Source organism: Mobula birostris, chromosome 26 (assembly GCF_030028105.1).
Source record: "Mobula birostris isolate sMobBir1 chromosome 26, sMobBir1.hap1, whole genome shotgun sequence".
Lineage (NCBI taxonomy): Eukaryota > Metazoa > Chordata > Chondrichthyes > Myliobatiformes > Myliobatidae > Mobula > Mobula birostris.
This window is the reverse complement of record NC_092395.1, coordinates 11120551-11133846: the sequence shown is the minus strand read 5'-3', so window position 1 is coordinate 11133846 and position 13296 is coordinate 11120551. Positions and strand designations below refer to the sequence as shown.

Genomic DNA, 13296 nt, shown 5'->3' with positions numbered 1-13296 from the left:
AGTAGACTTTTTACCTAAAATTCACTTTATAATGAATGGGATTGATTGTTTTTTTTAAAAAAATGAACTGAAATAAAAGTAATGCTATTCCGCCACAAGTTCTAGTTTGTTTACAGAAAAATAAAATTCACCTTCAAGTGTACAAAAAAATACTGAGAGAAACAAAGGTTGTTCTCAAAATATGTGAACAAAGGTTATAAGACAATAATCACCCAGTGCAAAATACGAGTGACCAAATATATATATATATATATATTTACTTCTGCGAAGTTTCAATGTATTGATCATATCATACTACAATATTGTACATTGTAATACGAATATGGCATGTGGTGACTTTGTGTTGGGTTTCCATTCAAATATAGTTCAATTTTACCTTTTTTTATTATTATGTTTGAACTGGAAAGGCATAGTTTAAAACCATCTGTCACACTATTAAGTGACAGTTAAAAAAAGTCAAGTTCATTATTATAGTCATATCTCACAGAGACTAATGACTGGCCCTATTCTGATTGCTATGAATCAATGCAAAGTCTCTATTCCTTCATAAATGTATATACATAATTGGACTGTCACATTAAAGTGTGCACTTAAGATATAGAGTCCAGTTCAAATATAATTTAATGGAAGCTCCAGTACATACCACAGAGTTTACAGACGGGTCATTGTTGTTTACATGCAGAGAGTTTCCGAACTTTGCTGCTACTGGTGGAGGCTTTGCGGGATGGATTGGAAGAAGAGCTTGACCTCCGTTCATTTTTGACCTTGCTGTTAAACTGTCCTGCCTCTGTACCATTCATGCACATTGCTTTGTGGCTGCCTTTGCTCCTGTTTTGGCCGTTTTGCTCAATCTCTTCTTCAGGCACCTGCACCTGTCCTGTGAAAATAATAGATTATTTTTTTGAGAACTGGGAGGCAATTCTAAGTGGCTTTTTTTTTCTGTGGGTAGAAAAGTAAATCACAAATCATTGGACCATCCAAATGGCACATAATTTTGGAATTAAAAGAGCACTAAAGGATCAACCACAGCAAAGCCATTCTTTAAAAATATCCACTGTCCTGATTAAACAGCAGAGACAAGTGGACATTTGAAGGACTTTAATTAGGCAAAATGCTAATTAATTGCTAACTTGTGAGTCACTTTTCAAAATAAGCTAGTCGAACTGAGCATCTGTAAAACAGATACAGAATTTTACGCCTATTCTAACTATCAAACAATATCAATACTAGTCATCAACCTCAAATCCAGGGATCGCCTCCAAAGCATTTTCAAACTCACTAGAACTTCTATTTAGAAAATATAATTTTGAGTTAATTTTCTTTGGATATTCACTTTTGAGAAATAAAAGTAATACTTGGAGCATTAAGCCAAAAGGGAATAGATTTATGCAGAGTAACATGCATCTGTAAAATACAGTAGTCAGTTTTCAACTTTGGACATCCAATAGAAAGCACACTGATTTTAATTTCTGTTCAAAGGAAAAGTGGAACAAAACTCACAATTCAGAAGGTGTGGAGAGCAAATCCAATTATTGGACGTGGTGGAGGGGGTGGGAGGAAGGAAGAGATCAATTAATTAAATAAAAATGTTGCATATACAGCTAGCATTAGTGCTGGCTACAGTGAACCTAGTGGGGATTATTATAAAAGCTTGTCTCATTCTGTGATGTTGATTAAGGAACCTGTTATTCTGTTCCAAAATAGTCCTAAATGTGACTTCAAACTCTTAATGTGGTTGATTCGTTACTGCCCTTAGAGTGTATTCAATTCAAAGGTAGTAAAAGCCGACATTGGCAGCAAGGCTTACTTCCTAAAGATCAATATCAGATCTGTGCCAGCTGTGTGACTGGACAACAAGTTTGGAAAAAAATTGGAGGCATTTATCATATAAAACATTGTTTTACTAACTTTTTAAGTGCATGCCAGCCCAAAAAAAAAGCCACTGAAATTGATTCCATTTCTCTCTCTATCATGCCAAAACTTCTGCAATGTGCTTGAAATGTTTTAGATGCTTCAAATGCTTCTGTTTTCAGGCAGTTTCTACATTTTTGCATTTAACTGAATTTTCCTGACTCCCCTTTATGGTGGCACAGTAACATGGCCAGCAGAGGTACTGGTGCACAGCTCCAGTGACTGCATTCAGCCCTGACATTTGGTGTTACCTATGTAGGTTGCACAATTCTCCCTATGAATTCCTCTGCAATCTTTGGTTTCCATCACAAAGATGTGCAGATTGGTCAATTAAGTTGGTAACTACAAATTGCCCATGGTGTGCATGTATGCGGTATAAATTGTGGGGGAGATAATGAGAACAGGGGCATAAAAACAAAAAGCGACTCATGAAGAATTAGTGTAGATAGATTAATAATAGCCAATGTGGACTCTAAAGGCTTGTTTCCAATGAATTTTATTTTAAATCAATATCCCTTATATATTGGCCATTCAGGTCCTTACTAACAAAACCTCAGTGTTACATAAGATTAAATCTCCTGTTTTCCTTCCATAATGAAAACAATATATCCAACATTCTTCAAAACTAATCTTCTCCAATTACCGCAATACACTCATAAATTACATCTGCATTCTCTCCAAGGATGTTAGATCCTACTGTACGGTACATAAAATGGTGTACAATGCTCTAGCAGTGACCTAATTCCAGAGTGATCTCTGCTCTTTGTCTTTTATGCCTCAGGAAATAAAAATATCTTGTGTGACTTTAATGGGCAAGTTAAAGTTCATCCATTATAACTAATCCAAAAACCTACTTTTGCTATCATTTGATAATCTGTAAATCACACATAATCTTCTGTAATCATAAATTGCAAGATAATTTATGATAGTTTCAGGTTCTAATTCATAAAATTATTTAAAGCACTAAGTGCAGAAAAATAGTCATCAATCAACCAACACCAGTGACCCAATGAATGGTATCCTTGCAGGGATCATTGTATTGCATTTATTCTCCCTAGTTTAAAACCTAAACACAGAAATTATTTCACAGATACATTTTCACAAAACTGGAATCATATGTGTATGATTTATTTAACAATACTGCAAGATGGCACTGGACAACAAAGATTTTGCCTCTGGAATACTTTTGGGATTTTGGGTTGCTGATCATGTAAATAACCACGAAATTTCCTGATCACACACCATTTTTTAAAAAATCAGCTGTATTTGTTATTTCAATTCATAATTCAAGTCAGAATAACTGATGCCAAGATTAAGGAAAGTATCAAACAGGAAGGACATCAATGACAGGCAACTCAAAGAACTTCTAGTGGGACTGGAGAAAATCTCATGGAAGGCGCTCAAGGATGTTATAGAAAATTTGCCTGGCAACTACAGATCACCAAACTACATGCAGCCAGTTGACAACATGCTTCAAGCATACAAAATCATGAAGTGCAACATGTCACTATAGATTCATTTTCTGCATTTCAATTTAGACTTCTTCCTTGCAAATCTTAGTGCTGTCAGTGACGAGCACAGTGAAGGTTTTACCATGACAGTACAATCATGGAGAAATGGCATCAGGGCAACTGGAATCTATCAGTGCTGGCTGATTACTATTGGACACTTAAGTAAGAAGCCTCAGACACTGAGTACAGTCGAAAATCATCAACAAAACACTTCGAGCTTTGCAAAGCGTCAGCACTGTTATGCAATTAAATGTATTATATTCAATAAAAGCTAATTTCTTGTTTCTCCAAATTCCTACAAGATACAAGTAATCTGAAATTATATTTGTGTTCAGCTTCAAGTCATCTATCATAAACTAAAGAAAAAACTGAGGAAGCAACACTTTCAAAAAAAATTGTTGTCCAGTGCAGTCAACAGAAATAAAAAAACATCAATTCTACTTGCCTTGCAGAGAATGAAGTGGACAACTAACAATCACTGGGATAATTAGAATAGATGATGAAAGATGATGGAATCTGGATCTTGGGGTAATGTTCTCTAATTCCAGTCTCACCAGCCAGTGTCAGCCATTTCAGACCAATAAGAATAAATTCATTCAATGAAGTTGGCAAATCTTTGAACGTTTCTATCGTAGAAAATGGTAGCTACTCAGCCAGAGGATATTCAACATAGAAATTGATAAGTTTTGGAAACAAGACTCAAGAAAGTGGACACAAGGCAAGGAAGAGGAGATGTAAAATAAGATCACCAGAAGTATGAAGGTTGGGGAGGTTACAGAGCCACATGCCCAACTTCAGCTGATGACACTCATGGAATCCATCATCACACTGCTCTTAGAAGCATTTAACAGACACAACTATACATAGAATCTTACAATATTATATCAACATAGTGCAGTCTACTGATGCAAGTAACGTGCTGATTGGAAAACACATTGTATCTTTCCCACAAGAGGATCCAAGGGAAGACCAAATCATTTAAAAAGTGCATCATGTATTTGACTTATTTCACCCTCCAAAGCATCCTGCTCATTGGTGTGACTTCCAATTCAGCCAGACAAAATATATACCCAACTGTAAAATTCAATATTTAATCATAGTGCAGCAAATGACATGATTTTGATAGCATTCCTAAATCGATGCCGATCATCAACCATTATCCAAAAGACGAGCATTTGATTCATTTGTTCTGATTTAATAGAATCTACAATTTTCACTATTTACTTCCAAATATGTATGTGAGTGAATTCTGCAAAGCATTAAAACCACCAGGAGTCAGCGGGTCAGGCAGCATCCACAGAGGGAAATAAACAGCCAATGTTTCAGGTTCTGACTCTTTATCAGGATTATTCATCTTCCTTCATAGACGCTGCCTGACCTGCTGACTTCCTGCAGCGTTTTGTGTATTGTTCAGATTGCACGATGTATTACAGATCATTTTTCAGAATTGAAGTCAACCTCACCATGCCATTTCATATAGACAGACTTTATATAGAAGAGTTGCACGCTGTACATGAAATTTATTAACTGCTACAATCTTTTAAAGGACAGGGTTAGGTTCACAGTTCGGGAAAGTGTACACTTTTGAATTTTTAATTTTAAATGTACGAATTCCGTATGGTCACACAATTTTGTGTTTGTCAAAGAATGTTAATAAATTACATAAGCTCGTTAACAGTTTCACATTTAGTTTAACTATAGCTAATAGCTCGTCCAGTATTAAATTGTACTCCCATATATTTTTCCATTCACTCGTAAGCCTCTTCTTCTCTAGAGTAATGCAGCACAGCCTGCAGTTTCTTTGCAAGTATATCTTTCTACGCTACTATTCTCATGCAGATTTTGGCACTTTTTCCAATGCCTCAAAGCCTTTGTGTAAGATTTTATCCGAATACCTTTGCCTCTCACAGTTCTCTCAAAAGGCAAAATCTCCATTGTAACAACGTTGGGATTGCTCTTGATTAATCGCAAAGAGAAAATAATAATTGCACAGTCAAAAACTGAGTTTTATGCACAATGGACTGGAGAGGGTAAAGGCATCAATTGAAGACACATGATATGATTTTTTTTAAGAAGATAGAGGTAGTCTCTGTTCCTGAGAAATGTCCATAAGCTTATTTGTGCACAAGTCATAAATGCCAGGTTTCTATATTTTCTGTATACACCAATATTGTATTTCTCTACATACATTTACTCTAATCCTTTCATTTCACTGAAAATTCATCATAACAATACCAGTACTTAAAATAATGGTATATATACCACATTTTGTCATTAATGAATAACATATAACATTTTATTGCAATGTAGAAAATGTTTTTAAAATATGTGGGAGAATTTGCGTAAAGTCAGATTTCTATAAATCAGGTAATCTGTAACCCAGGAAGCCCCATATTCGGATATTTCCATTCCAAGAAAGATTCCTCTTTTCAACAGGAAGTACTCTATTTCTTTAGAGGTCTCAAAGAAGGAATTAACAGGAATTTAAAGTTAGCAATAATTTCATGAAATTAACCATGACATTATCAATTAACAACCAATGAAACTGGTCACTGTGAATAATGTAACAACAAAATCTAAGAGACTAATATGGTTGCAACTGTAGCACAGCTACTGAACTGAGACACATATTAGTAAGAAATACTTTAAAAAAACTTGTGTAATGCTTTGTTTACTTTGGCAAGATTAGCCATGTATTTAAGGTAATTGAATATGCAATTATGACAAAATCAACTAAATTATAGTTAATGGTTTTACTGCCCACATAAATCAGAAGAGTCATAATTAGAATTTTAAAACTATGCTTAATTATAGATTAAACTTCAAGGAACTCAAGGAAATAATGTCTTCTATTTACAAAAGAACAGTTCAATATTTGGTAATGATATACAATAGTAATGCAATGTTTGAATAAACAGCATAATTAATAATGCTTCAGGATCAAAACTTCAAAACAAACTGTTTTGATGAGAAATTATCTCCATCTCGCTGTGGTAACTGATTAGTTATCTCATTCTGAAAAAGCTTAGCAAATAACATTTTAAATAAAAAATTAAACCAAAATACGTTCAAAGTATGAACTACTTTGTAAGTACTGTCACTGCTATGTAAAGCCTCGTTACATCAGATTTCAGAACCTTGCTTACCTGGCTCCAAGAATGTAATAAACAAAAGCATACTCAGGCTTGGATTTCTGAACAAATGCATAAAAAAGACACTTGGCCCATTTTTGACACCTCCCTCCCCTTTCTCAATCTCTGTCTCCATCTCTGGAGACAAACTGTCTACTGATATCTTTTATAAACCTACTGATTCCCATAGCTATTTTGATTATACCTCTTCTCAACATGTCTCCTGTAAAAATGCTATTCCTTTTTTCAGTTCTTTGGTCTCTGCTGCATCTGTTCCCCGGGTGAGGCATTCCTCTCCAAGACACCAGAGATGCTCTTCTTCAAAGAGAGGGGTTTCCCTTCCTCCACCATTGATGCTGCTCTCACCCACATCTCCTCCATTTTCCAGACATCTGTACTCACCCTATCTTCCCGCCACCTTAACAGGGATAGAAGTCCTCTTGTCATAACCTACCATCCCATGAGCCTCCACATCCAACACATCATTCTATGTGACTTCCAACATCTACAAAGAATTTCTACCACCATGAATCAATTTCCTGGCACTTATCCCTGCAAGTGGCCAAAGTGCTACATCTGCCCATTCACCTCCTCCCTCACCTCTATTCAGATCCCCAAATAGTCCTTACAGGTGAGGCAACACTTCACCTGCATATCTGTTGGGGTCATCTACTATATCCAGTGCTCCTGATGCAGCCTCCTCTACATCGTAAATTGGAGAACTGCTTTGTCAAGTACCTCCACTCCATTTGCCAGAAGCAGAATTTCCTGTTGGCCAAGCATTTTAATTCCTATTCCGACATGTTGGTAAACAGCCTCCTCTTGTGCCACGATGATGCCAATCTCAGGGTGGACAAACAATACCTTATATTTCATCTGGAAAGCCTCCAACCTGATAGCATGACCATCAATTTCTCCTTCTGATAAATATTATTGCTCCTCCCCTTCTTTTCCCCACTCTGGCCTCTTACCTATTCTGATCTGCCTATCAACTCCTCCTGGTTCCCCTCCTCCTTCCCTTTCTCCCATGACCCACTCTCCTCTCCTATCTGATTCCTTCCTCTCCAGCCTTTTATCTTTCCTACCCACCTGGCTTCATTGATCACCTTCTAACCATCCTCCTTCCCCTTTCCCCACATTTTTTATTCTGAAGTCTTCCCCCTTCCTTTCCAGTGCTGAAGAAACGTCAACAGCTTATTCATCTCCATAAATGCTGCCAACTTGCTGTTCCTCCAGCATTTTGTGTGTGTTGCTTTAGATTTCCAGTATCTGCAGAATTTCCTGTGTTACTAAAGCTAGATGTTTTCTCTTGCATTAATTTCATTCTTCTCAACTTGTTCAAAGCAATCAATCCAATGGCAAATAAAGCACTCAATTTCTGTAGCAGAAGATTTTTATCATAAGGTAATTAATAGTTTACAGAATGAGCAACTCAGTCAGGTCTGCCAACAGTACTCAACTGCCTTTGATCTATTTCCCTCACTTAGCAAAAAATACTGGTCCTAGTTTTGAAAACTGCAGATTAGTTAAGCTTTAAAAATAGCCTTTTGGTAAAACTGTTTAGAATTCCATTATCCTATGCACACAAAAAAAACTTTCTGATTACGCAGATGGCAATTTTTCAAGACGCACATCCAATAGTGGAAATCTGGTTGGTTTGTTTGGCTTCAGAATGAAAAAAAGTTATCCTTTTCATCCTCACAACCTTCATTAAAATTGAACATGACAACATTTCTGAATAATAAAGTGGCAATTTTAAGTTCAAAGTAAAATTTATTGTCAGAGTGCGTATATATCTCCACATACAACCCTGAGATTCTTTTTCCTGTGGGAATCTATAGAACAGTAACTATAAACAGGACCAAGGAACAACAAACTGTGCAAATACAAGTATAAATAAACAGCAATAAATAAAGAGTATGAAATAACAAGTTAAAGAGTCCCTAAAGTGAGACCATTGGTTGTGGGAACTCCAGAAGTAAAATGAGTGCAGTTATCCCTTTTGTTTAAGAGCCTGATGGTTGAGGGGTAGTAACTGTTCTTGAACCTGGTGATGTGAGTCCTGAGGCACTTGCACCTTCTAGCTGATGGCAGCAGCAAGAAAGGAGCATGGCCTGGGTGGTGAGGATCCTTGATGATGGATGCTGCTTTTCTACGGCAACATTTTTTGTAGATTACTCAATGGTTCAGAGGGCTTTTCCCATGATGTACTGGGCCAAATCTGCTATCTTTTGTAGAATTTTCCTTTCACTGGTGTTCCCACACCAGGCAATAATGCAGCCAGTCAGTACACTTTCCACCACTCATCTATAGAAGTTTGCCAAGGTTTTTGATGATATGCCGAATCGTCGCAGACTGCTGAGGAAGTAGTGGCACTGCTGTGCTTTCTTTGCAATAATATTTATATGGGTCCAGGACAGGTCCTCTGAGATAGTGACATCCAGGAACTTAAAGTTACTGACCCTCTCTACCACCTCCCAGCCTCTGATGAGAACTGGCTCATGGACCTCTAGTTTTGCTCTCCAGAAGTCTACGATTAGTTCCTTGGTCTTATTGACATTGAGTGTGAGGTTGTTGTTATTACACCAATCTGCCAAATTTTTAATATCCCTCCTGTATGCTGATTCATCACCACCTTTGATATGGCCCACAACAGTGGTGTCATCGCAAACTTGTATATGGTGTTGGAACTGTACTTAACCACACAGTCAAAGATGTAAAACAAGTAGAGCAGAGGGCTAAGCACATTTTAAAATCAAAAATACATTTTCCCCCAAATAACTATAAGCAAAGTAAACTTAAGTATTATAATTAATATAACCTAGACAGGTTGCTGAACACTATTGCCATGAATTCTGGTCAAAGTTTTGTCTCAAAATTGTTATTAATTGTTTTTATCTTGTGTTAATGCCTACAACATTTTGCATCCTTTTTAATCCTGGGTGCTAAAAACCAGTACAGCTTTGTTAGTCCATTAAAACAAGATACAATCATTGATCTATGAGAAACTAAATATCAATCGCTGCCTTGAGTATACTTGGTGTCCAAACCTCCACAGCCTTTTCAGGTGGAAAATTCTGGAGGCTTTAATATTCACAATCCACAAGATGAATTTTTCTCATTTGAGATGAATGTTTAATGTCATACTTTGAGACACTGATTCTAGATGGTTCGACAAGAAAAACTTCACTTTTTTCTTCCCCTGCTGTATTTCAGGTGAGCTCCCATAATGATTTTAAATTAAAAACTCTAACATACATACTTTAGGAGGTCAAATGAAAGGAGGAAGTGAACATTTAATGTTAGTCCTCTTAATATCATGGAGGTACAGAGGGATATTGGGGTCCAGGTCCATATTTCACTGAAAGTGGCTATGGTGGGAAAGAAGGTGTATGGAATGCATTCCTTCATTAAGTACAAGAGTAAGGAATTCTTGATACAGCTACACTAGTCAGAACCACTTGAGGTATTCTAAGCAGTTCTGGTTGCTCCATTATACAGGATATGGGGACTGCAGTAAGGGCACAGTGGAGGATTATCGGGATGCTGCCTGGATTAGAGGGCATGAACTATAAAGAAAGATTGGACAAAGTCGAATTGCTCTCCTGGACTGAAAGCTAAGTGGAGACCTGACGGAGGTTTTAAAATGGTGAGAGGCATGGATAGGATAGACAGTCGGAATCTGTAGAAATGTCAAACATCAGAGGACATGCTTTCAAGGTTAGAGGGGGAAGTTTTAAAAGCAATATGAGAAGCAAACAATTTTTTAAAAATATAAATGCAGAGATCGGTAGGTCTCTGGAATAGGCTTCTAAAGTTAGTAGTGAAATTAAGCAGTTTGGAGATTAAGAGGCTTTTAGATAGACAGATCAATGTAAGAGGAACGGAAAATGCACAAAAAGAGGACATTTAATATAAACTGGCAACAAAATCTGTATAACAAGTGCTGTGTTAATTCTATACAAATACATTCACTTAATACCTCCTTGTGCAATTGGATTCTCAATTTCCTCACTTGCAGATCACAGTCAGTTCAGATTGGCAACAACATCTCCATGATCTCCATCAGCACAGATGCAGCACAAGACTGTGTGCTTAGCACCCAGCTCTACACTTATTACTGTGTAAGCACAGATCCAATGCCGTATTCAAGTTTGCTGATGAGACCATTGTCATAAGCAGAATCAAAGGTTGTGACGAATCAGAATATACCAGGGAGATTGAAAATTTGGCTGGGTGACGCCACAACAACAACAACCTCCTACTCAGTGTCAGAAAGACCAAGGAACTGATTGTTGGCTTCAGGAGGAGGGCACCGGAAGTTCATGAGCTAGTTCTCCTCGAGGGATCAGCGGTGAAAGGGTCAGTGTTCCTCAGTGTCATCATTTCAGAGGACCTGTCCTGGACCCAAGTCTGATTACAAAAAAAGCACAGCAGCACCTTTACTTCCTTTGGAGCTTGCAACGATTCGGCATACCATGTAAAACTTTGACAAACTTCTATAGATGTGTAGTGAAGAGTATATTGACTGGCTGCATCATAGCCTAGTATGGAAACACCAATGCCCTTGAATGGAAAATTCAACAAAAAGAAGTGGACACAGCCCAGACCATCACAGGTAAAACCCTTCCCACCACTGAGCACATCTACACAGAACGCTTTCGCAGGAAAGCAGCATCCATCATCTGGGACCTCCACCACCTTGGTCATGCTCCTTTCTTGCTACTGCCATGAGGAGGTGGTACAGAAGCTTCAGGACTCACACCACTAGGTTCAGGAACAGTCATTACCCCTCAAACATCAGGTTCTTGAACCAGAGTGGATAACTTAACCCAATTTCATTTGCCCATCAGCAAACTGTTCCCACAACCAACAGACTCATTATTTATTGTTTATTTATTTATCTTTCTTATTTTCAGTTTGTTGCTCTTTGCACATTGGTTGTCTGTCTTGTTGGGTGCAACCTTTCATTGATTCAATTGTTTCTCTTGGATTAACCATGTTTGCCGCAAGAAACTGAATCTCAGGGTTGTATATGGTGACATACATGCACTTTGACATTCAATTTACTTTGAACTTTGGGGACAACAGTAAAATTCTTCTATTACAGATCACATAGTTCCTCTACCTGTACACAATATTCTGCATTCTCAGAAGTGGCCTACATAATTTCAGGAAAACACTTTTATTCTTGCACTCAACTCTTCCTGCAAAAAAAACTATATCTTCTTTGCCTTCAAGACTGCCTACCAGAAAGTTAGTGTTTAGACACTAACACCATTCAATCTTTCTAAGCCTGCTGGTATTAAATTATCAGATGCCTCACCAGCTAAAACTGCAAAACATTGGATTTATTTTTTTTATTTAGAGATACAGTGTGGAACAGGGCCTTCCAGTCTAATGAACTGTACCACCCAGCAACCCACCAATTTAACCCTAACCTAATCACAGGACAATTTACAATGACCAATTAACCTGCTAAGCAGTACCTCTTTGGACTGTGGGAGGAAACTGGAAGAAACCCACGTGCACACGGGAAGTGCGTACAAACCTTCTTAGAGGTCGCTGGAATTGAACTCCAAGCTCTGAGCTGTAATAGCACTGCGCTAACCACTACACTACCACTGAGCCCCTTTTCTTTGTCTGCAGAAGTGGTAACCTCCACTTGAGGTTTCAAGTGAGAAGATTTTCACAGAAGACTACTCATTTTCAAAAGAAAGAGAAAAAAAAAAGTCTAGGAAAACATACACAAACAAGGTGACGTTCCCGGATAAAAGAGTTTAGATCCTCCTTTAGTACTTGAAAACAAAGAAGACAGGAAGTAAAGAACATTCACTACTCTTATTTAGCTGTTCGGATTGAACTTTACACAGTGAATATCAAGAATAGAGTTTAGAATTCAGGATTCAGATTTATTTATTTTTGAGCATCGAAACATACAGTGACATAATCACTTGCGTTAACAACCAATACAACATAAGTACGTGCTGGGGGCAGCTCACAAGTGTTGTTACACATTTCAGCACCAACATAACATGCCCACCATGCTTGGTCGAACAGAACACAGAACATAAAACGTAAAGAGCGAAAAACTAGCTACTTTTAAAACCAAGATAAACCAATATTCTTGCAAGTAGGTCAAGGGTGCTCCGACAGTCGCATTATAGTTCTTTTTTCTTCTTAAAGTTAGCTTAACATGTAGCAGTCAAATTACCAAGAAATGGCGATCAGATTTTAGAAATGTGGGAAAGCCAGAAAACAGAGGAAGTTCCCAGCCTATAGTTAAAGAGGAGGACAGCAAGAAATTTGGTGCACATTAGTTATTGCACTGATCCCATATTCAAAAATAGGCGAACTATACATGAATGTTAAGAAAGGTCTATTGTAGCTTTACAAATGAAGCTTGCCGTGATAAAATTAACAGGCAATTACTCTACCATATGTAGAAAAGACACAAAAGATTGAATCCTACAGGAAATCTTTTAACGGTTTAAGTTGCACTGGTGATGCCCAGTGACATCTATTGAGAAGCGAAATACAAAACAAAGAGAACTACTAAACAGCTTATTAATAACACTTCATTAAAAATGATCACCGCCGATAATGAAGAGGTGCGCAGAGGTGGAGAAAAGGGGAGACATTCATGAGGAAAAGTCTTGAGGTCCGATAGATTTAAGCACAAGGCCAAATTGGAAAGGTCAGGTATGGGCCAAATCGTGGCGGCAGGGTCCAGGGCCCAGAGC

At 37.6% G+C, this 13296-nt stretch overlaps 1 protein-coding gene across 3 annotated transcripts in view; it reads right to left on the bottom strand.

Moving 5' to 3' along the window:
* stk11 (serine/threonine kinase 11) overlaps positions 1 to 13296 on the bottom strand; it is a 136104-nt gene that overhangs the window by 49446 nt on the left and 73362 nt on the right. Inside the window, exon 9 of one of the 3 annotated variants that reach the window (XM_072244644.1) lies at positions 644 to 877. The exons of the other annotated variants lie outside the window; for them this stretch is intronic. Within the exon in view, the coding sequence (XP_072100745.1) occupies positions 663 to 877 (215 nt within the window). The 3' untranslated portion in view covers positions 644 to 662. The remainder of the gene's footprint in view (positions 1 to 643; positions 878 to 13296) is intronic. 3 annotated transcript variants of the gene reach the window in all.